Source organism: Lycorma delicatula, chromosome 2 (assembly GCF_047948215.1).
Source record: "Lycorma delicatula isolate Av1 chromosome 2, ASM4794821v1, whole genome shotgun sequence".
Classification (NCBI taxonomy): domain Eukaryota; kingdom Metazoa; phylum Arthropoda; class Insecta; order Hemiptera; family Fulgoridae; genus Lycorma; species Lycorma delicatula.
Window position 1 is genome coordinate 64,788,731 of NC_134456.1, and position 26,168 is coordinate 64,814,898.

Consider the following 26,168-nt stretch of genomic DNA (forward strand, 5'->3'; position numbering starts at 1 on the left):
GAAAAGATCTCTTAATGTATTTAATTTTAATTTTGACTACATAGTGATCTGAGCCAGTGTCTACTCAGACACAGGCTCAGATCAAATCAAGTCAAAAACAAATAAAAAAAAATGATTATACGAGATGTTTCTACATGAGAAAGATTTTGTGGTGCATTGGTTGCCCCTCAAAATACACATGTTAAACTTAAACTAGCTTCCATTGAATCATAAATTTTTGTAATGAAGTAGTCCCTAACTGTTGCAATATTATTAATTTTACACTTAATGACTAAAGCATTGTACTTGTCTGGGTTGAATGAGCAATGGAATAGGTTGTTTGAAAGAGAGGGTTTTATATGAAAATTAGCTGGGTATTTTATCTAGTTCAAGAGCATTTTCTTTTTTAATTAGAAATATTAATCAGTATTGTACTGCTTCCTAACTAAAAAAAGTCTCATAATTAGAGAAAATTAGTAATCCCAACTCTCTTGTTTTTACAGTCTCATTCACCAAAAGAAAATATTCTAGGTATGATAAATAACAACATTAAATGTACATAACATTAAAATACTGCACAGTAGAATAAAGGTATGGTTAATTTTAATATAAAATTTATTTAGGAAGAAACATACTCTTCTCATTTATCCTCTCTGAAACATATATCGTTCTCCTTTCATTTTTTTGTAGAAATATGTTACTATATAGTCCAGTTATTCTTGAAATGTTTCTATGCATAGCAAAATTTAATTTTCAGCAATAATTACTTATTATAGTTATTATGCAAAGCATTTTCCTGAAAGAGTTTGTAAAATTATTGGCCTGTTTTTTTCTAATTGCATAATAAAAAAAAAAAAAAAAAGATTAAGTATGCAATCTGAACTGCTTTATAACATATAAGATATACCCTATTTTAATTTACTATACTACGGTTATAAGATGCAAAAATGATTATATATATATATATATATACTTATATGATTGCAAGACACTGGAGAATGCCACAGCGTACAGTAACTCCAGAAGGCTTTTGGAAATGATTTTATGTCAAAAGCGTCTAAGTTTTTCATTAGTATAAAATATTTTCTGAAGGATGAATAGAATATTACTGAAGATGAAAACGACAGTGGAAGACCATCAACCTCATGGACAGAGGTCAACATAGCCAGGGCACATGAAATTGTACAATCTGATCAATGATTGAGAGAAAAAGATTGCAGAAAAAATGAACATCAATCAAGAACTGTCTGCCTAAAAAAGATCTGGCAATGAGAAAAGTTTCTGCGAAGATGGTACCCAAAAATCTCACAGAGCAACAGCAAGACACAAGAAAATGTGGTAGTTGATTTTTTACAAGTGGAACTCAACCTACAATTACTGATTTGTGTCAATGGAGATAACACATTTTCCAGTACAACTTTCAAAGTTTACAGTGATCACCAGAACCAAAACAAAAAAAAGTGGTTATATGTCAAAGTCAATAATGAAATCATGCTTGTGTTTTTTCTATGCAAAGGGCATCATTGTTCCTAAAAAATTTGTCTTCCATTCCTGATAATAATGCACTGTCTGTACAGCAGTTTTTGACTTTAAAGGGCATTTCAGTAGTACCACATCTACCCTTTTTCAACAGATTTTGCAGTGTGACTTTTTCTATTTTCATAAGTCAAGTTGGTAATCAAGGGACACACCATTATTACTGCATTAACATCGTTAATCTAAAATCAGACTAGATGATCAAAGGAATCCAGATTTTTCACATTAAGATTGGCAACAAGTTGCCATCTTTCTCAACATTCAACATTCATACTACTGGCTTCAGCTATTATTTGGATGCACTTGCTATTACTTGGCAATCTTCTTGAACAACCTAACTAATTTATTCTACATTTTCTTCAGTCCTTGAAATGGAAGTTCATCCAAGGTATTCATGGTCTTTCATATTCTTGACATCCTTCATTGAATCCTTTGTGCCAGTAACATGGGAAGAGATGTGTATAGTCTTCCCCAAAAGTCTTAGTAAGTAATTGAAAACATTCTGATGGTGTTTTGTTCAATGTTTCCAAAAATTTCAAATTGACATGTTGCTCAACTTTTAATAGTCTGGTGCATAATAACTGTACTAGAAGACTCACTGTCAACTGAACAGCCAAGAGTGTTGATGTTTGTCATTGCAGGTTCAGACATCCACAGTGTCTACTAAAGAGCTCAGAATCAGTTCTCACTGTTCTCATTAATCTTTCACTTTACACTACATGTAAATTGAGATATAAAGTGTTTTATCCCAAAACACTATTTACAGATTTTTTTATCTATTACAAATTTTTCAAATGTATTTTACACTCCTGAATTTAAAATACAAACAAGATTTTACATCGAAAATAATTTCCCAGTGTAATAACAGTGTTGTTTAGGTAGATCTTTTTTAATGCTAAATAACGATATTAAAATTCTTCATCAGAATATCAAATGTACAATTTTTTTTTTCTTAACATTAAATCATTATAAAATTCTGCAACTTAATTTTCATCACAAATTAAAACAATCCAAATTTTTAAAACAAAGAATTATAATGACTAGTTTAAAATATATACATAGTAATAATGTTATGTTCATCAATAACTAAGTTATTTTATGCCTTTGATAACACAAATACTATTAAAGTAGCAGATACTATATTAACAATTTTTATTATGAATCAGAATCACTACTACTTCCACCATAATTGCCAACCAATGAAATCCCACTAACACTTTTATTAACAGAATCTTGATTTGGTGGTTGTGGTTTTGATTGTTCTTCATTTTGTTTTGATTTATCAGAATTATTATTTGGTTTAATTCTAACCAGTCCAGAAAACCCAGAAGCAGATTTATGAGACATTATGCCAACACTTTTATTCCATGTAGAATCACTATTTATTTTAAGAGGTACTCGTTTTGTAGTTAATATATTACTTACCTGTAATAATCAAACAACAAAAATTGAAATATTAAAAATTAAATTAATAAACATAATTTTTCAGGTTTTTTACTGCAGGACAGACAAAAAACTAATAATAAAATTTTTACAATTAGAAAAAGATAACTCCTATTTAAAATACGATTATTTCAGAAGTTTTGTGTAATCTTGTATCACTGATTACAATTACATTTAATTGTATAGATTACACATTAATAATCAATATATTCTCCCTCTATGAATCATGAGACCTTGCCGTTGGTGAGGGAGCTTGAGTGTTCAGTGATGCAGAATAGCTGGACCAAAGGTACAATTATATCGGAGAGGTATCTGTTGAAAGCCAGACTAAGGAATGATTCCTGAAAGAGAGCAGCAGCTCTTTCAGTAGTTGTTACGGGTGTAGGTCAGGACGACTTAAACGGCCATATCAACATCACTCAATTCTCTGAGTACTGCGAAGCTGAAAGCAATGGAAAACTACAGCTGGTTTTTTCCAAGAAAATGTGGCTACATTTTCATATAATAATGATGGAGGCTTCCTTGGTAAAATATTCCAGAGGTAAACTAGTCCCCCGTTCAGATCTCCGGGTGGGGACTACTAAGATAGAAAATTTAAAGAGGGAAATAGATAGGATAAATATATATGTAGTAGGAATTAGCTAGGTTCGGTGGGAAGAGGAATAAGACTTTTGGTAGGTGATTTTAGAATAATTAACTCAGCTTCAAATAATGGGCAGGCAGGAGTAGGTTTCGTAAGGATAAAATCAAAACCTAAACCAACAACGATTGTTAACGTCTATACGCCACAAGATGATGATGAGGTAGAGTGTGTACACAAAAAAATTGACAATGCAATTAAACACATAAAAGGAGATGCGGATATAAATTGTTAATTTAATAATTAACAATATCCGGAGTAACAGTACAAGGTGAAAAGATAAAGATGCTATGATTTGCTGATGATATAGTAATTCTAGCTGAGAGTAGAAAGGATTTAGAAGGAATAATGAACGGCATGGATGAAGTCCTTCTCAAGAACTATCGCATAAAAATAAATAAGAACAAAAAAAAAGTAATGAAACTTAGTAGAAATAACGAAGATGAACCACTGAATGTAATAATAGAAAGAGAATAGATTAAGGAGGTAGAAGAATTTTGTTATTTGGGAAGATGGATGAAGCAGGGGCGATATAAAATTCTGAATAGCACAGGCAAAATGAGCCTTCAGTCAGAAATACAATTTCTTTACATCAAAAATTAATTTAAACGTCAGGAAAAGATTTTTGAAAGTATATGTTTGGAGGAGCATAGGTTTATATGGAAGTGAAACTTGGACGATCAGAGTACCTGAGAAGAAAAGATTAGAAGCTTTTGAAATGTGGTGCTATGGAGAATGTTAAAAATCAGATGGGTGGATAATTGACAAATGAAGAAGTGTTGTGGTAAATTGATGAAAAAACAAGCATTAGAAAAAATATAGTTAAAAGAAGAGACAGACTTAAAGGCCACATATTAAGGCATCCTGGAATAGTCGCTTTAATATTGGAGGGACAGGTAGAAGGAACAAATTGAGCAGGCCAGCAACGTTTAGAATATGTTAACAAAAATTGTTAGGGATGTAGGATGTAGGGTGTATACTGAAATGAACAACTAGCACTAGATAGGGAATCTTGGAGAGCTGCATTCAAACCAGTCAAATGACTGAAGGCAAAAAAAAAAATCAATACATTATTGGCAATATGATATAACTGGCAGCAAAATTGTATTAATAAAATGAAACTTCTTTATTCTATGCCTACAAAGCGTGCAAGATTTTATTCTACAAAAGGTACCAGATTTCAAGCTAATGCCCTGGGATCAGGATACATCAACTGATGCTTGCATAATTTTGTGGTAGTTTTCTATTAATATTCAGAAAGTCTGAACATATTTCATGCTAGTTACACAATTTCAGTGGTGTATAGATGGTTCTGTCCCACAGGCTTTACTCATCTTTTTGTGATATTATAACTTCATATACAGTTCTGAAGCAATCTTCTTTATTTTGTGAAGAAAATGTAAAAACCTGACCACTAGTCAAAATTTTATCAATACCAACATTTGAAACTTGATAAAAAATTATGTAAGAAGGAATCTATAAATATTGCAAATTGTTAATGGCCAATCTTAATAATTTTTTCATTAGCTTTTCCAATCAAAGCATCTTTGATGAGCTAAGAAAGTCTGCAGTCTTTAGTTTATCATGATTATTTTGTCAATTTGCTGTTTGAAGTAAACTGCAAAGCATCTGTTTTGTTATGTTTAAAGCAGATAAATGTCTATTATTACAGATTTCCTCACCGGCCTCTTAGATTCATACCCCCTTGATCATTTACTGCTGGCACTATCTTCTGCCATTAGTTATTAACATTAACACTACTAACCACCACTAAAAAAATTGACTTCCATACCAGTTACAGATATGTCATGTTATATCAAAATATTAATAAAATTAATAAGACACCTCAAAACCTATAATTTTAACAACAGAACCCAAGTTCTCCAAGAACTTTAATTGATCTCTTAGTGTACTATAAAGAATAAAATATTTTCTTAATTTTATAGTTCAAATAAACAATCTTTTTTTTAATACTGGAGGCTTAACAAATAAATTCAAAAAAACATATCAAGAATATAAACCTTTTTAATACTTACATTACTACTTTTCACGGCTGATGAAGATGGTGCACTAACTGCACTAGAACTTGACAATTTTAAACATTTGCTAGCAGATGGCTTATATTCCAATTCACCATGTTTACTGTTACTCACATCATCTTTAGATAATTTTTCATCTACCACAGCATGAATTTCATCATTAATTTCTTCTATTACTTCCTCTTCAACTATTTTCTTGCTGAATACAGATCTATTGTAAAATAAGAAACCATTATTAATTTAAGTTTGCATTTTTCATTAAAAAAAATTATCTGCTAACTCAACATTATAGGTAGTGGGATCATAGACAGTGGTTGGTAATAAATTTTATTTAAAAAATGAAATATTGACACAAACAAAAATATAAATATTATATATAACAGATTATCCAATTACATTTACATATTGAATGGTTAGATGAAATAACAGATTTACTTTAATTCTGCTCTAATAATAGCTATTTTAAATTATATTTTCTTGTTGGTAACTATATATGGAAAATAACTATTTTCTTGTTGGTAACAGTAAATGTTACCAACAAGAAAAAGGACTGGTCATGGGTTCACCCCTCTCAGCCTTCAGGGCAGATATTTACATGAATGAGTTTGAAAACTCCTTTTTTCCTAATAATTTAATAATCACCAAATCCCTCTATACAAAAGATAAGTAGATGATATTTTAATTATTTTTTATCAGAATGCAGATAATGACACATATAATTTTTAATACAATTAACACGCTTAATCATAACAATAATTTCACGATAAATTATGAAATTAATAATAATAGTATTAATTATTTAGGCATGACCATTGAAAAAAATTTTAATAATATTATTTTAGAAATACACTTACAGTATATAGAAAACCAATACAACATAATACTATAACACACGCAAATTCATCTCATCCATAGAACCTAAAAATGGCAGCTTTTAATTCCTTAATTTACAGAGCTGTTAAATATCTTAAACAGCAATTTAAAATTAAATACCAAAATAAACATTATATTGAAAGGCTACAATGAAGAACTAATCTATAAATTGTATTTTAAAATAAAAAAAATATATATATACAAACAAAACTATTTCATATGACTTATGTAAACATTTTATGTAAAAATAGAATTCAATCCATTAAATAAATATTTTAATAAAATATATAAAACCTATAATAATCTTTTTCTTTTTTTTTTATAAGCCCCCTCCTGGTAACTAGTTCAGCAATTAAGCATTCACAGTCACCATAGGATGCTGTGGCAGCAGTCTCTGCCCTCTCTGTCTACCCCGCATATTGGGTTGTCCCACAGAGGTCCTTTCAACATCATGGGAACGTGTCAACCTGCTCTTCTGGACAGCCAACCTGCCCTCTGCTGAAAGACTACCCTCCCTGGCCCTAACCTGTCAATGCCAGATGAGTGTTGGACTCACCTGTTGCAACCCTCTCACATCTTACGGGTCCCTCATGTCATCATTGGGGAGCTCCGATCCACCAACTCTTGCATGTGGGTGGGTAAACCAAAACACCCTACATATGAGGGCTGCCTTCCTTACCCTATACGTTGCTACGTTTCTTCCCCTTTTTTATCAACCCTTCAAGTTGACCCTTCCCTTTTATTTTTTTATTTTTAACACAGTAGGTCATTCTTCTAGAGACCTTCTCCATTTTTGTACTCTAACAGTTCAGTGGTTTCCTCATTTTTCAGCAATCTTCACATTGAATTTTTTGCTTTAAAGTCAATGATGTTTCCTCTCATTACAGGTACATCCTTTTACTAATGTAACTTCCCAGTATACCCACGATTACAATAGAATACATATGATCATGATTTCAAACAAACAAATACACAATACATGAAATATAAACAAAAGACAACATATAAATCAAAAATGGCATCACACTACAATAACATAACACAAGAAACTAACACAGTCCACGGCCTAACCACCCTGCCGCTTTCTTCTGAACAAGAATATTAATATTGTTGTATATTACAGGAGCACTAAATAATGATAATAAATGTCCATCTACGTCATTATATATCAGAGTTTTCGTTTCATGTGGACTCTCTAATACTTCCTACAGAGACCAACGACATATAATCAATCATTCTTTCTTATAACCAGTCACAAGAAGTGATGCCAGTAGTTAAGAGGTTGCCAGAAATGGGCAATATTCATACATTATATGATCAAACAATATACAATATCAAGAACACATAGCACTAATACTATCTACAGCTTAATTATCCTATGATCCCTCTCTTCTGGGTTAGATGTCATGTGTGACACAATACAGTTGAAAGAAACATGGCATAACATAAAAGCATATAAACAAGAATATTAATTAATGTAGAAATACAGTCACTTCCTGTAAAGAAGGTGTCTTTCCTCAACAGCACTCCACAGTTCATCTTCCAATCAATGTGGCTATGGAAAAGCCAGTACCCAGTCCAATGATGTCTAGTCAGCATCCCATTCCAGTAGTCAGACTTTTTTTCTTGAGGACTACAGCTCCCAGTCCAGCAACTGTTCTCCAATTCTCAACACTCTGCAACATAAATGCCACAATTGTTTCTGGTGTGTGTTCCCCTAGCCCTGCTTGCATTAAAAAAAAGTGTGTTCAGCTGTGTCCACGAGCCTGCAGTAGATACAGTTGGGAAAGTTTCTTCTCTTAAACCTGGAGAGGTAGGCACCAAATTCTCCATGGCCAGAGAAGAGTTGACATACATAGTAATCTACGTCGTCATATGTTTCCTCCCTAGCCAGTCCTTTAATCTTGGAATTAGTCTTCGGGTCCAAGTCGCCGTTTTTGATGCCTCCCCCACCTCCTGCTACTTCTGAATCAAGAGGGGTGCTGAGTCTCTCTACATACACTTTTTTCAACTTAGGGCCCTAGACGGATTGGCGGAACCCCCGCTAGAATGTTTGCTGCCTCCCCCAACACTGTTCTATATGCCATTATTATTTTAATAGCAGCGCGTCTTTGTAGGAAGGCTAGTTGAACTTCATTACATTTAATGTCCAAGGCCTCACACCAAACTGGCACTGCATATAATACTACTGATGTCGCAGCTGTCATCAGGAGCTTTCTTTTCACCACTTGTAGCCCTTTCCTCCTGGTTCCCATCAGTCTGCCCAGGGAAGTGACCATCCTTTCTGCCTTTGCCATAACCTCACTCAGGTGTTTGGTGTATTTACCCGACCTCTCCAGCCACATCCTTAAGTATTTGACAAACAGGGATGATGTCACACGAAAACCCCAGACAGTGATTTCTATATCTCTTAGGCAAAGTCTGTCCGCCACCATGACCATTTGCATCTTTTCAATCACCAGCTCTAACCCCTGGGCTCTTAGCCACTCATCGACCTGCTGAGGTTGCAAGCATCTCTACTTGCTTAATGTGACCACTCACCAGCAGCGCCAAGTCATCTGTATAGGCTATTACTGATGTGCCTCCTCAGAACCCGATCAAACACCAGGTTCCACAAACAACAAAGGCCCCAGCAACAACCCTTGTGGTACTCCACCATGCATCTGGAAGTGCATGTCACCTTCCTCCATTGAAACTAGTAAATATCTTTCACACAAGGTGAAAGAACTGCAGCTTTCACAAGTGGCAGTTTCACAAGTGGCAATACTTACCTAGAGTGGCAGTCAGCGACTGCCACTCTAGGTAAGTAGATGTTTGATGGTAAGTAGATAGTGATGTTTCTTTCTTCAAGTTCTGCAAGTATCGTTCACCACAGTACGCTATTAAATGCGTTGCAAACATTCAGTAGAACCAGTACGGGAATCCTGGACCACCTGGTTCTTATCCATGTGGTTACTTTCTTTAATCCATCAATGGTGGACTTTCCTCAAATGAACCCAAATTGGTTCGACAATAGTCCACCCAAGGCATTTAGCTCATTCTTAATCCTTTCTGCTATCAGACTCTCATATAACTTACCCAGAGAAGGGAGAAGGCATATGACCCTGTATGTCCCAACCGTTCCATTTGCTGTGGGTTTCAGGATGAGCATTTGTCTTCCTTTTTTCCAATCCTTTGGAAAGCTCCAAACTCTCAAAGCCTTATTAAGAGCGTTAAGAACTATCCTCGGGTGTTCCCTTACTAGCGTTTTTAGTAAAAGCCACATGACCCCATCTAGGCCTGGGCTTTTATTAACGCTCATTCTGCCCACTGTCCACAACAGTTTTCTGTAGCAAAACCTTCACTCCTCGTCACAGTTTAGCTCAACATGATTCTCTTCCATGTAGGGGAATAGATTTCGAATTGCTCTTTCGGCCTGTTCTCTTGATGGAGTGGGTAAGGACCTTCCAAACTTCATAATTTGGTAGGCTCTCGCCCACTTGTCTTCATCTAATTCCTCTATAAGTTGCCTCCAGGTTGCTCTCTCTTCACTTCCTTAATGGCCACTATCATTTCATTCCTAACAGTCTTATATATGTTTCCTCTACTTGGACATATGTGGGGTCCCTCCTCTTTTTTTTTTGCAAAATGAATCTCGCACTCTGCGTAGTAGCTCAGAATGCAGCAATCTCCCCAGACCGCCAGTAGGCCTTTTTTCTTCTCAGGGCTCCTTGGGGTCTCAGCCATTCACATTCTTCCTCCAACACCTTGGAAAAGTCATGCGGTCCCCACTCCTGCATTTCTGCCATTCTGGTGGCCACCACAGTTGAAAACTTGGCAGCATACCATTCTTTCAGGCACCATCCTCTTCCTGCAGTTATCTAAGGTAATTTCAAATCTGACCGCCCTATGGTCGAAGCCAGCTCTTATCGACTATCTCCCAAAGCATGACCTGTGGAAGTAACCTGTCAGGAACCACTGTGATATCAATCACAGAGCCCATGCCTCGGCCAACATAAAACCTATAATCTAAAACTAACATACACCACTAACAAAAATATAAAAATATAAATTTAAACAAAATTATAAATTAACAAATAATAAATTTTATAAGCAATTCCAATCATACTAAAATAGCAAACTCCAAAAATATAGATAATTTATATAAGGAGTATATAGCTTAAAATGTGAGGACTGCTCTTTAGAATATATAGATATGACCACCATTCTTTTTCAACTAGTTTCAAAGAAACATTAATAACATAAAGAAAGGCAATTTATATAAATCAAATTATGCTAAACATATATTACAGAATAAACATAATAATAATCCTGATAATTTTTATTAAAATATTACAAATTTCTAACGATTTTTATAAAACCATCATCCTTGAAAACTTTAATATATATTATTATAATAATAAATTACTCAACAAACAAACTAAATTCGAGGATGGTATTTTATTCAAACAAATAATTATCAAGATACCTAACCTGTTTTCACTCTAACCATTAACATTCATAACTGCGACTTTCCTACATAGCAGACGTAATTACTTTTACACTATGACGTAAATAACTATGCTTTAATAGAAAATGATCAACTTTGGTAAGAAATTGTTAGTTATTAGTTTACATTTAAAAAGCTGAAATCTTTATATTAATGGTGAAGTTCTAAATTTAATCTTGAAAGGCTGTAGGTTGATTCTCAGAAAAATTCCTGCTATTTGAAAAAGTTCAGCATGCACAGTTCAATACGTGAATTGGACATGTAAGAGGATGGCTGGAAAATTTGTACCTCTCAACTAAGTCCTCTCAACTAAGCAAAAATAACTTCATACTAATGTAGCACATGGTTACACTAATGTAGCAGGGTTAACCCAACGGTTGGTCTAGTGGTGAACTCGTCATCGCAAATTAGCTGTTTTCAAAGTCAAGAGTTCTTACATTCAAATCCTAGTAAAAGCAGTTACTTTTATACAGATTTGAATACTAGACCATGGATACTGGTGTTCTTTGGTGGTTGGGTTTCAATTAACAACACATCTCATTAATAGTCGACCTGAGATGTTACAAGACTACACTTCATTTACATTCATACATATCATCCTCATTCATCCTAATGGGGATTTCAGAGGCTAAACAGAAAAAGAAAGAAATGTAGCAGGGCTGTACAGAGTGCAGTTTTGACTTTTTTTATAATGGTTTAATAACTGTTGGGTTTAAACCCAACTGATGTTGGATTTATAGTAATGACCTAGAAATCATAACTTTATTTACCACAGAATAAATCATTCTATTCTCCTAGGTCAAAGAAAGGAGAAAAGAACTTGAATCAAAGTGACGAACAAATTCTTTTAATCTTATTTTTTTAACTAAACACTTAATATTTAATATTTTAAATAAGTAGTTCTCCAGATTCATTCATTCCCTGCAATTTTTGGTCATTCCCAAAGCTGAAAATTCTTCTTAAAGAATCATGACTCAAGAGCTAAGAGGACATTATCCCAAAATATTTCAATACAAGTACTGCCATTTTGAAAACTTCCACATATGTTTTGAAGAATAAGAAATGTGTAATGGTAAGTGTGTTAAATCTCAAGGAACATAATTTTGAAGAGATAATGAGCTACAAGTGATATTTTGTCTTTAGCAAACTGAAGACAATTATTTTTTTAACAAACCTTGTGTTTTAATGCAATCATTTCCCTCTGCCTACTTTCTGTCATATCATTTTCTGACACTTTTCTAAAAGCTATTTATCCTACTTATAGTCTTCTCTTAAAATAATCAAACTACACAATTTATTTATTGCATGAATGTAATCCTTCTTATTAATAACAATTACAAGAACATAATAAAAATACTTTTATCAATAATGGTAACAATTAACATTTTTTACCTTACTAATCGCTCATCATCCTCTTCTTGCATTTTCAACAATTTCTCCCTGGCTTCTTTGGTATCAAACTGTGATAACATTGCATCAAAATCAATGCTACGTTGTCTTCTATTTAGATCTTTTAGTTCTTCAAGTGATTCTAATAGCTCCAATTCTTGTTTTGATTGCTCTGTTCTGTTTTCAAGTAACTAAACAATAAAAATAAATATTATTAGTTCAAAATGATAAAATCTAAAAATCATTTCTGCTTGCAGTTTACTCAAAATTTTATAAGAAAATATGTAAACTAAAGATAAACATAGAATGAATAAAATTGTGTGAATAAAATACTCATAGAATGAGTATTTTCAGATACACTAATAACAAATGTTCATAAGACAAAGAACATAATTAAAATACTAGTATTTAAAAAAATTTTAAATCTCTAAATCAACAATAAAGAATGAGTATGGTGAAAATATGTCTGACAATTCCCAATTTTGGGAATGGATGAGGTTGTTCCTTGATTGATATCTTACACCTGTCCTCAGATGACTTATTAATTTCTGGAGAAAAATTTCTCTTGCACTATATATTTAAGCTGGTTAAAACAAAATTATTTATTAGTAATGTACTGCTCTCCCAGCTTGGTAAAAATCACCCATCATTCTCAGAAATTGGTAGTATGAGCTCCTGTAAATGTATTTCTTTGTCTCAATCTGTGGTTTCTTCAAGGGTAGATTGCTCTTTCTTACTATCCACCACTTTCCCTTATTTTTGAATCCTTTTACTATTTTCAGTTAGGTAAATTTAAGATCCTAATACATCCATACTTAGAATGCCAGGCATCCATACTGTGGTTCAGTATGGTTAATTTCATTGAACCATGAGGTATAATGTGACTCTGGGACTTGTGTTTCCTGTCCATTGGCTGCACAATAAATCTATCAATATAATCTAATATTACCTGAAGAACCTATCACGTAAAGCTGAAATTTGAAGTCAGAATTTTGTAAATTCTGATACTATTATATCACTGATTGAGAGATATAATATACTATATTACTCAATTTTTGAGAATACTAGGTGCAGTGTTAGTAATGTAAGATATATAGAGATACCTTATCTATTAATTTCACTATTAATTCTTTTTTACCAGCCTATCAAGAGTCAATTTCAGAATAATAATCATAACAAACTTTTAAATCTTACTTCACCAAAGTCTCAATAGTTAGTTGATCGTAGAATATTATCACACCTTATTATGATTATCATATTTAATGATAATATGTTCTAACAATTTCATATTGAACTTGTAAGCTAACTCATACTGCAGCAAAATCACTGATTGTAGGTGTATAATGCCAGTTTTCTTTCAGATCAGTATATGTATTATCTTTATTTGAATTTCAGGACCCCTGTGCTTCAGATGCATTTTATTTCAAAGTATATTTTAAAATTGTGTTTCAGGAACAATCAAAAAGCTAATCAGGAGTAAACTGCATAAATTTGAAACTTTAATTTGATTAATACAAATATTGCAACTGCATCCAACATAATAGCATGAAGCATGTACAACAACTAAATTGATATACCTGACATTTTTTAGGTTTAAATTAAGGATAACTGAATTACAAAATTACACTTTAGTAATTAATTATACTTATACTTAATTATTAATTAGTATTTGCTTGTTAATTACTTAGTAATTAGTTACTTATACATAAAAATGAATTCTTTAAACGAAAAAAAACCTTCATTGGATTGCTGGCCTCTTCTTCTTTTTTCTCATCCTCTTCACGTTGAGCTTGCTCTTCAGCTAACTTTAATGCCATAAAATTACGTGTTGCCCCAGCTTCAATTTCATAATCTGTATTCTTTGGATCTGTCTTGAATGATATCTCTTGAAGACATCTTGTGCACTAAAATATATAAAAATTAATTTAACTGCTAACTAAATGTTACAAATTCACTCAACTAATTAGTTAATTGAAAGCCATTTGCAAATAGTTAATTACAAATTAATTTAATTGTTATTAGTATTTAATTGCAAATAGGTAATTTGCAAAATGACCAATAAAGTCATTATTTAAGAAAAATGTTTAAAAAACAACTTGCTTAGTTTTTTGTTAAAAAAAACACTTGTTTAAGAAATCCTGCTTTATCATAGAACTCTTAACTAATCCATTGCTCTGCTTTCAACTTTGGAAAAAGTTCTGAAGGCACAAGATCAGGACTGTAGATGATATACAATTATTCTTGTTTCATTACAAAAACAAAGTAGCAACTCATCTGGCACAAATGATTTGGGCCAGATGATTTCTATTAATTAATCAGAAATGATTTTCAAGATGACAGATTATGGAATCTATGGAGAGGTTTGAAATTCAACTAAACTGTCTATTTTCACAAATTTGGACATCATACACATCTGACAAATAATCAGTGATGATAGACACGTATACAGATCATTCAAATCCATTCTTCTATATTTAACAACAGACACTGCTAGTACACATTTCCATCATAATGACACTTTTGCCATACTCACCAACAAGTTAGCAATGGATTCCAGTAATGAAATATTTTTAGTGTTCAAATCACCAAACACACCTCACAACTACTGTAGGCAATTAACATAGTTCTTTACAAAACCCTACAAAAAAATTTATCAACCAATCTACTTAACAACTCGGCACGCATAGAAGTATTGGTGCTGCCTACTTGGAGGGGGGGGGGAGACAAATGACAGTGCCTGACCTGAAAGTAATTCAAACCTAGCCTCTCATTACCCTCATATCTAAAAACAATTTATGAAATAATTAAAATATTCATCAGACACAAATATCAATACTTCAAAACAACTGTATTGTTTCTGATTGGAGAGTGAATTTAAAGTTTGCTTTTAACTTTCAAAAAAATCTCTATTGTTATTAGTAAGAGTGGTCTAAGTTTTTAAAGTTCTGTTAGCTTAGATTTCCAATAATTGGCTAGAGAGCAGTATTTAAATGATAAAAGTTTAAACATTTAAGAGTGCCTACTGTATATTCATTAATATAAATATTAACATATTATTTAAACACCAGAAAATTGTCACATAGTTTACCTTGATGTAGAACCGATAAATTCTAATTCCTAGATAATCTTCTCCTTCGACATCTTCTTTTCTTGCATTAAATTTTTTACCTTTGTAAATGTATTCACCACATGTTTTACACCTATAAAATTGCATATATTATGTACATACCAGGAAAAGCAACATTTAACACAAAGAAATACAAAAAATAAATTACATGCTAGAATTTAAAAAAAAAATCATTCCAAAATATGTAAAAAATAGCCAAATATAAATAAATCTATCACAAAGATGTAAAAAATAGCATATTCATTCTCTCAGGTTTTTTTCAAATTATAATTAATTAATATCACACCATGAAGTGGTGTGTACCAACTTCAAACAGAGAGTGAATGAAAGATGGCTCTAAACACGACTCATAACATGGCTGACACTGTAGTATATCAACTTGCACAAATCAAAGAAAACATGTTAATTCATTCAACTGGAAAGGCTGGACGTTAAGACTGTTCATAACTATAAAATATTTATCAAAAAATTTATAAGGAAAATTTTCTTTAATTTTACTTATTGCATGTGCAAACAGGCTATACATGCAAGTATGATAAAAAATGTTTAAGACTAAAACATTTAATCCAAAATATCAATTAACATAAAAGTGTATTTCACTCTTTTGTAAAATACAATCTGATATTTTACAGTTATTTTTATATGATTAACATATGAAAGTTTTATCTGAAAAATGTTAATAGATTTTTTCAAAAAAATATCTTCATATTGCTATGTAAAGAAACTAAATAGATCCATTAAAAAGTTTAGACAATAGAAGAAAGCATGTACATGATACATCTGTCATTGTATCTATGAGCAAATATCCTTTCAGCAAACTCAAACAAGAAAAAATTGTCATTCCTTGTTACCTACAAATGTGGTTCATTCACTTACACAGCACAATTAATCACTAACAAAAAGTATTACTGGTGTTAATGTTTTTGATGCTTGTAAATTGTACAATTACATAAATTTTCATTCATATCCAAGATTTCCTTCAATTTCGTTAACAGAAAAAATAAAAAAATATGTAACTGAAAAACTTTTCTTAAATCCTTTACGGTGAAAATAATATTAAATGTTTCTTTCCACTTTCAAAATAACTATGTAATTCAATAAGAAGTATCCACATCTTAGTAATTGCCAACACCCAGTTTAAAAATCATAATAGAAGAATATACATACGGAAAAAGCCAGGTGATACTGCAAGGTATCAGACAGATTATATTATGGTTAAGCAAAAATTTTAAAAATCAACTTGTCGACTGCAAAACTTACCCTGGAACAGTCATTGATAACGACAATAATTTAGTGTTAATGAAATGTAGATTGGGGTTTAAAAACCTGAAGAAAAGGTGTCAGATGAATCGGTCGAATTTAGAGAAGGTTGAGGAAGAGGAGGTAAAGAAGATTTTTGAGGAGGACATCGCAAGAGATCCGAGTAAAAAAGATAAGGTAGAAAATGTAGAAGAAGAATGGGAGAGAATGTTAAAAAGTAATTCTTAAATCAGCGGAAGCGAACTTAGGTGGAACAAAGAGAACTGGTAGAAAACCTTGGATTTCAGACAATATATTGCAGCTGATGGATGAACGTAGAAAATATAAGAATGCTAGTAATGAAGAAAGTAAAAGGAACTATCAACAATTAAGAAATACTACAAACAGGAAGTGCAAACTAGCGAAAGAAGAGTGGATTATAGAAAAGTGTTCATCTGACACCTTATCTTCAGGTTTTTAAACCCCAATCTACATTTCGTTATCACCAAATTATGGTCGCTATCAATGTCTGCTCCAGGGTAAGTTTTGCAGTCAACGAGTTGATTCCTAAATCTTTGCTTAACCATGATATAATCTATCTGATACCTTGCAGTATCGCCTGGCTTTTTCCAAGTGTAATTCTTCTATTATGATTTTTAAATTGGGTGTTGGCAATTACTAAATTATACTTTGTGCAAAACTCTATAAGTCTGTCCCCTCTTTCATTCCTTTTGCACAGCCCGTATTCACCTACTATATTTCCTTCCTTGCCTTTTCCAATGCTTGCATTCCAATCTCCAACTATTATTAAAGTTTCATCTCCTTTTACATGTTTAATTGCTTCATCAATCTCTTTGTATATACACTCTACCTCATCATCATCATGGGCACTTGTAGGCATATAGACGTTAGCAATCGTTGTCGGTTTAGGTTTTGATTTTATCCTTATTACAATGATTCTATCGCTATGCGTTTTGAAATATTCTACTCTCTTCCCTATCTTCTTGTTCATTATGAAACCTACTCCTGCCTGCCCATTATTTGAAGTTGAGTTTATCATTCTAAGATCACCTGACCAGAAGTTGCCTTCCTCTTCCCACCGAACCTCACTAATTCCTACTACATCCACATTTATCCTAACCATTTCTCTTTTTAAATTTTCCAGCCTACCAACCTTTTTTAAACTTCTAACATTTCACGCTCCGACTCATAGAATGTTATTTTTTAATTTTCTGGTGACCCCCTCTCCTTAGTAGTCCCCACCCAGATCCGAACGGGGGACTAGTTTACCTCTGGAATATTTTACCAAGGAAGGCGCCTCCATCATTGCTATATGAAAATGCAGCCACATTTTCTTGGAAAAAAAGCAGCTGTAGTTTTCCATTGATTTCAGCTGCGCAGTACTCAGAGGACTGAGTGATGTTGATACGGCTGTTTATGTCGTCCTGACTCACGCCCCTAACAACTACTGAAAGAGCTGCTGCCCTCTTTCAGGAATCATTCCTTAGTCTGGCTCTCAACAGATACCTCTCCGATATGGTTGCACCTTCGGTCCAGCTACTCTATCACTGAGCACTCAAGCCCCCTCACCAACGGCAAGGTCTCATGATTCATAGAGGAGGCATTGCTTAGCAATGCATCAAAAATCTTAAATAGAATTCTGTACAGAAGAATTGAGAGGAGTGTGGAAGAAGCGTTAGGAAAAGGCCAATTTGGTTTCAGGAAAAGTATAGGGACAAGGGAAACAATTTTAGCGCTCAGATTAATAGTAGAAGGAAGATTAAAGAAAAACATACATACATACATACATACTTGGCATTTATAGACCTAGAAAATACGTAGTCTATTTATAGACCTAGAAAAGGCATTCGATAACGTAGACTGAAATAAATTATTCAGCATTTTAAAAAAATTAGGGTTCAGTACAGAGATAGAATAACAATTGCTAATATTTACAGGAACCAAACAGCAACAGTAATAATTGAAGAACATAAGAAACAAGCTGTAATAAGAAAGAGAGTCCAACAAGGATGTTCCCTACCCCTGTTACTTTTTAATCTTTACATAGAACAAGCAGTTAATGATGTTAAAGAACAATTCAGATTCAGAGTAACAGTACAAGGTGAAAAGATAAAGATGCTATGATTTAGGATTATGGTGGTAGAAGAATTTCGTTATTTGGGAAGTAGAATTACTAAATATGGACGAACCAGGAGCGATATAAAATGCCGAATAGCACAGGCGAAACGAGCCTTCAGTCAGAAATATAATTTCTTTACATCAAAAATCAATTTAATTGTCAGCAATAGATTTTTGTATATGTTTGGAGCGTCAATTTATATGGAAGTGAAACTTGGACGATCAGAGTACCTGAGAAGATTAGAAGCTTTAGAAATGTGGTGCTGTAGGAGAATGTTAAACATCAGATGAGGTGCTGCGGCAAATTGATGGAAAAAGAAGCATTTGGAAAAATATAGTTAAAAGAAGAGACAGACTTATAGGCCACATATTAAGGCAGCCTGGAACAGTCGTTTTAATATTGGAGGGACAGGTAGAAGGAAAAAATTGTGCAGGCAGGCAACATTTGGAATATGTAAAACATATTGTTAGGGATGTAGGATGTAGGGTATACCGAAATCAAACGACTGACACTGGATAGGGAATCTTCAAGAGCTGCATCAGACCAGTCAAATGACTGAAGAAAAAAAGATCTGTTACCAGCCTATTTATTTCTATCCTCTTTCCTCTAACTCTTTTTTATTCTACATTTTATACTACACTACCTCCTTGTCTCTAATATTTCTTAGACATGAAATGTGGTTAATGTGAATGAAGCCTTTGTCCAAAATTTTTATCATATTTAGACAAATTAAAGACTTAGTTTATCATTCAATATATCTAATGAAACATTTTTTTCAAAATCTCCAGCAATATATAAAATGAGTGTTTTGGTCAAATGAAAATTCTAAACATCTAAAACTGAATAAATGACCTCTTTGTACAGAATAGTTGACAGTGTGATATTAAGGTGCTTGTACTGACTTCCTCAGCCAACACAACATGCCTAATCATTTTTTTCAAGATGTTGATAGAATAGCTGGATAGTTACATCAATACAGCACATAAACAAGTTATTACAAATTGCTTTCTGACCAACTAGCACATATAAATTGTTTTAATAAGTCAGAACTGCAGCGGTCTTCTAAAAACTTGTATTAGGTTGCGTTTCCAAACTAACAATGGTGAATTCTTTGGCTAGGAAAATATCCAGTTTATCTGTATATGACAGTTATTAATGGAAATATCTGAGAAATAAAGTTGTTATTAACTTAAAATTTTAAGAAGAAATCATGAATATGTCGAGAGTTGAGCAAAATTGTTAATAATCTTCATCAGTAATGCGACTACTATCCTCACAATTATGAAACAAATTTGACAGAGTTCACATTTACAACATAACTGCTACATTTATGATAACTCTTTTCCTGGTAAACCTTGTACACATTAGCACTTAGTGTAATACATAGAAATTTTAAGGAAAATCTCAACACAATGTATTATTTTCTTTTAATTTTCACCAAAGCCTATCTGGAAATGAGCTGATTTTAAATTAGTTGTGTAATTAATTACCCATGTTTTAACATTTTAAACTAATTTGTTTACAATTTATAAAAAAATTTAAAGTTTTTAAGTTTAACTTAAAAAACTTTACTTTCTAAAAATAAACTTTTAGACAACAAAAACAAATTTTTCCTCTCGTACCATATTGAAGTCATACAAAACAAGGTGTTCAAAATGTATCAAGGTCCAAATGTAATCCGCACATCGCTAAATGAAACAACAGTTTTAAACCATAGATTTTTGTCAATCAGATAATGGTGTAAGATATATTAATTTTATAAACAAAGACATATAGCAATGAAATGATTAGTTAAATATAAATAAGTTTAGTTAACAATCCACACAGAAAGGTATCTGTTTTTCATAAATATAAACAGACAAAATATACCACAGAGATATGCAATCAAAACCGATATGCACCACAAATTTTACCACAAAACAATATTTTAGATGATACAATATGAGAACATTTAATTTATAGCAACAAAGCAACATTTTATAATTGCAACAAAATGTATAAACAACATATATATTGGAACATGGATGTAATCAAATTTATTTAAAAAAAAAAAGAATATTACTTAGCATGTTTGTGTACTTGATGCCATTATCAAAAACAGATAAGTTACTGATATGATACAAGCCACTTTTGAAATTGGCATAATCATTCTCAAAATAACATCCCATGCCAAGTAAAGAAAGTTTGGAGTGAAATAGTTTTCCACTCTCTTCTTCACAGAGTCAAATAAACACTAGTATATTAATCCCACTAAAATTTAGATGTTAAGGTCTAAGAGACACCTTTACTCTGCACACCATAGGAACTGGCAAACACCATTATTCTCAGAAAAAAATAACTCTGAAAAGTGCCTCGTACTGCAGATACTATGATGTGCATGCATCACAATTATAAGAATGATCAAGAGAGGTAGCACAAAGCAATAAATTACTTAGTAGTGGAATAAATGAAATATTACTACACAATACAAAATTAAAGTACCAACTTTAATATTTATAATATTATATAATATTATATAATATTTATTATACATATATATATATATATATATATATATATATATAATAATAATAATAATAATAATATAATATAATATTTATAATAATATTTATATCCACAGCATATAAATATGTTGTATTCACAATTTAATAATAGCTTTAAAAAATACCAATAAAACAAACAATTTCTTAAAATGTTTATTAATCTCTTTCATTTTCTTAAAAAAAGAAATACAGCATTATTTGTAATTGCAATGCAATAATTACCGCATATTAAATGGAGCCATTAATCTAACTGTGTACTGCCTGTTTCTTGGAAGTTTCATACGAGGTATCTTTGATGGATCAAAATCTGGTGGGTAATATTTCTAAAACAAGAAAAATATTAAATGATGAAATAAATGTACAAATTAGTTTTCAAAGAACTTAAAACAATGTTAATATAATAAAAAATAAACAGTTAAAACAAAAAATCCTAAATGCACTTAAGGATTTTAAAATTAAATTACCCTCAGCCATTTCTTTTTGCTTCTTAATATTTCTTGATACCAAAACACATTCTTAGGCAGCAAAACACATTCTTCAGACACCCCTTTGCAGGCTGCCAGAAAACAGACTGACCAAAAGAATAATCGCATGCTTAACATCAATAAAAATTGCAATCCCCTGGCTCGCAAAAACGCGAAAATATTTAGAACACGATGAAATTACGCTGAAGGGAATCATAGACAGAAATAAAATAGATGAATGGGAAGTTAAACCAGAAGCGCCGAAGCCTAAACATCGTCCAAAATGGTCTGAAGAACAGAAGGTCTTTTCTGAAAGAATGAAACAATTTTGGGGGGAAAAGAAGAATGCCAAGCGAAAGAAATATGAATCATGAATTATTAACATCTTCCATTGGGAAGTTCTTGACTTATAATAATGTACGTTGTACAGGGCCAAAGTAATAAAAAATTTTAAAAATTAATTTATACAAAAAAAAGGATATCTCCCTACCTCTTTAACAATAAACCAGATGGTGGTATTGCAGTTACTTGAGTAACATGTAGAAAATGATGGTTTATCTTGTGACATATGCAAAACATATTCAAAAGTAATGCTGTTTGAAAATCATACAAATTAGGTTTCTTTTCAAATTTATATTTCAGGCAAGATATTATTGTAGCACTGACAATATCTCCACACACTTAGTATATAATGTATGCAGTTTATCTTTTTTGTCTTATGAAAATTATTTTTATCAAAAAGTTTATTTACATAACAATGTATACATGTAAAACTATTTTAATGGATATTTTCATATGGTTTTGCTGGAATATTTAATAAAGAATATTTTAAATCACTAACCACCTTTAATTCAATTGCAGCCAACTGATTTTGAGGGCAAGAATAATGCAAAGACCATAAAAAAATAAACTGTTCAACAAAAAAAAGTTCCAAATCTAGTTTCTATGGATCTTATATCAGATATACATGATTAGTAACTTGTTACATCAAAACAAGAAAAAACTGTTTTGCAATGTCCATTTATGTAGGAAACCAAACGATACATAAAAATCATTAACATTTTCCTCACTTCTAAACTTAATGCCATACTAAGAAAGCTAAATAAAAGCAATTAAGTACCAAAAAGTACCATTAAAATAATTTCAATACCATCAAAATAGAAAATATAAATCTGAGTGAGAAGAGTGAAGAATGTTGTTGAAATCTTTAAAAATAATAAACTCTCAGAATGAAACAAATTTTAATTATGGAAATTTTAACTGCATTTTTTAACAGTGGACCAACAATGACTGCAGTGATTGCAAAACATCTTAGTTATTGTATCCAATATTTGTTCTAAAATGTAAAAGTAAGATTTTATTCTGGAAAGATTATTATCACCTACGACAGAATAAGTTATAGAAATTTAGGGACACTCAATTTTATTTATTTTTCCATAAATTTTTGTTTAACATTTAACGACACAAAGCAATTAAGATAACACTACCACAAATTTCGATCAATATTCAACTTGGCTGTGAATTTGTTTACGTCAGTGATTAGTCTCTAACTGTAATGTCTTTTAATTATAAAAGAAACAGTACAGATGAAATATAAGCCATATTAATAAAGCAGTATTTTAAACAGGATTCCCAGGTATATTTTAATAATTTTAGTTATTAATCCCTGAAGATCAACTCAGCTAAACATTGTTGTGTACAGTTTTATTGCATACTGTTTCACTTTTTATTAGTGGCTAATAACTACAGAGGTTGAAAATCTTTTTAAAAAAAGAAAAACTTAAACTTAGAAAAATATTATATAAATATAGTAAAGAAGTTGAGAAATAAACAAGATTGCTTCCCCCTACCTTATGAACAAAAATCAACTCAAGCAAGTGGAAGAAAAACAGTTACTTTATTGTGGGAAAGACAGTATAAACTGTATTCTAACTACCTAATGATTCCTCATTACTAGGAAAATCTCAGGGAGTTACAACCTGTATCAGTCATGTTTAACAAACTAGTTCCCAAAGATCACTAAAAGTTTAAACAACAGTGGGTGTACTTTGACCCCAACTTGCAAGCAGTTATTGATCTAACCCACTGGATTGGTCAAGTGGTGAACTTATCACAAATCAGCTGATTTCAAAATCGAAAGTTTTAAGGTTCAAATCCTAGTAAAGTCAGCTACTTTTATACGGATTTGAATATTAGATCATGGATACCGATGTTCTTTGGTGGTTGGGTTTTAATTAACCACACATCTCAAGAATGTGTCAACCTGAGACTGTGCAAGACTACACTTCATTTTCATTCATACATATCATCCTCATTCATCCGCTCAAGTAATATACCTAACAGTGGTTCCAAAGGCTAAGTAGAAAAAGAAAGGTTATTGATGGCTTATTAACACAACGCTCAATTCCATTAAAAAAATATTTTTTTCTAATTAAATAATTTGGATTTTTTAATTAGAAAAGATAATAGATAAACATTGCAGCTGCCTCTACGCAAAAATTAACGATCAAATTGGTTTGTTAAAATATCTATTTATAAATAAAAATCAAGTAACTCTTTTCAAATGCAAAGTGTACAGAGTTTCAACTGACCTCCTAGAATAACCTTCCTCACTAAATGTTTTATTTACTCTCAGTTATTTTTTACCGTAATTGTGGCACACTACATAGTTGCTGTAAACAATACAATGCTGTATACAACACAAAAGGATAATTCCAAATTAATTTTGCCATACTTTTATAAATAATGCATGTTATATTTCATTTCATTCTAACTAAATCGAGTTAATAGATAAAATAATTTTTTTTTACAAGAACAATAAAACAGAATAACTTATTTTATTGTTAAGAAGAGATTTAAGAAGTAATCATAAAATGATAAGTTTCAACTTATCAACTCTGACATTCAGTCAAAACATTAAAAACATCTAGAATCTGAAACCAATCAGGTTTATTTCTTTCACAGATCAATACTAGACAATCAATGCTGCCACACAAATTGCCCCAGAAAGGCACCAAACACACAAACACTTCAATTTCAATTTATACAGTACCGATAATTTGAGGAAATTTAGTAACCAATCAAGAAATAATAAAGATTGAAAAAAATTCCAAATTCAACACAGGACATACAAGCAAAGGCAGGTGATGAAAAAGTTTGATATCTTGAATGGCCGATTTACAGTAACTTTAGAATAATGTTAACTAAAAATGATAGTACACTACCCCAAATAACTAGAGTACACATTTCAGGATGTAAATTACAATCTGAAATATAGTACATTCTACGTAATATACAGGTGAAAAAATTGTAAAGCATAATACACAATATATATAAATATTTTTTCACATTCACACTCACAATAAATAACAAAGCAAATTATCTTATATTTAAATGTATATAAATAAACAGATTTCAACCTAATTTATAACCAATCCACTGAATTGTAATCTTCAAACTGAAATTCATGGGCTAAGATATAAAAAGAAACACTACAGACGTTCCATTTTCATAATAACTCCTAAACCTTTTTTTTAAAACAAATAATACAGTTTGTGCCTTAAGAAATTAAATACAGAGAAGTTCAGTAAGGAAGTGCTCAATCTTTGAAAACTTTTTCAAAGTATGAAAATATAGAAAATAAGGTTGTCTTAACTTACTTCACTACACTACCTGTATTTTGCTTTTTTTTTTTTTTTTTTTTTTTTTTTTTTTTTTTTTTTTAATAGAAATCTATAAATTGACAATAGACTGATGTAGAACAAAAAATAATGGTGTGCTTAAATTTTTTCAATTTCAAAATGAAAGTCATTTTTAAATCATTAATTTCTCAATATCATTGAACAGTTTTAAGATGAAATGTTTAATATTCCAAAAAAATTCACACTTCATTTGTAATAGGATTTCAAACAACTGAATGACCAAGTTGTTTCAAACAACTTATTACCCTAGGATCCTTTACACCTGACATTTATGTAATAAGAAGCATGTAGTAGAATAATCAAGAAATCTATTGTCTAATAACTTACTTCAATAAAAATGCCATTCCCAAAATGGCTACAATTGGCCTCGATATATGCTACACGTTTACTTAGATCCCTGCCAAATAAATTCTATCCAGTTCCTTCTTAAAATATTTAAAGTTGAGATCTGCATCTATCCTTTCCCTTTACTCATATTTCTGTACATCTGTTCTGATACTCTTGTCCATCAAATACCTTCAAAGGAATAGGTGGAGTGACCAAGTTGCCCAGTTTATAGATCACCT

The 26,168-nt window shown here is 31.6% G+C and overlaps 1 protein-coding gene across 1 annotated transcript in view; it reads right to left on the bottom strand.

Annotated features, from left to right (window-relative positions):
* Positions 1–241: 241 nt before the first annotated feature.
* LOC142318873 (putative fatty acyl-CoA reductase CG5065) overlaps positions 242–26,168 on the bottom strand; it is a 46,859-nt gene continuing 20,932 nt past the window's right edge. Inside the window, exons 3-8 of the mRNA XM_075355461.1 lie at positions 21,660–21,760; positions 15,477–15,588; positions 14,125–14,292; positions 12,392–12,579; positions 5,635–5,848; positions 242–2,940 (exon numbers count right to left, since the gene is read on the bottom strand). Of these exons, the coding sequence (XP_075211576.1) occupies positions 2,671–2,940; positions 5,635–5,848; positions 12,392–12,579; positions 14,125–14,292; positions 15,477–15,588; positions 21,660–21,760 (1,053 nt within the window). The 3' untranslated portion in view covers positions 242–2,670. The remainder of the gene's footprint in view (positions 2,941–5,634; positions 5,849–12,391; positions 12,580–14,124; positions 14,293–15,476; positions 15,589–21,659; positions 21,761–26,168) is intronic.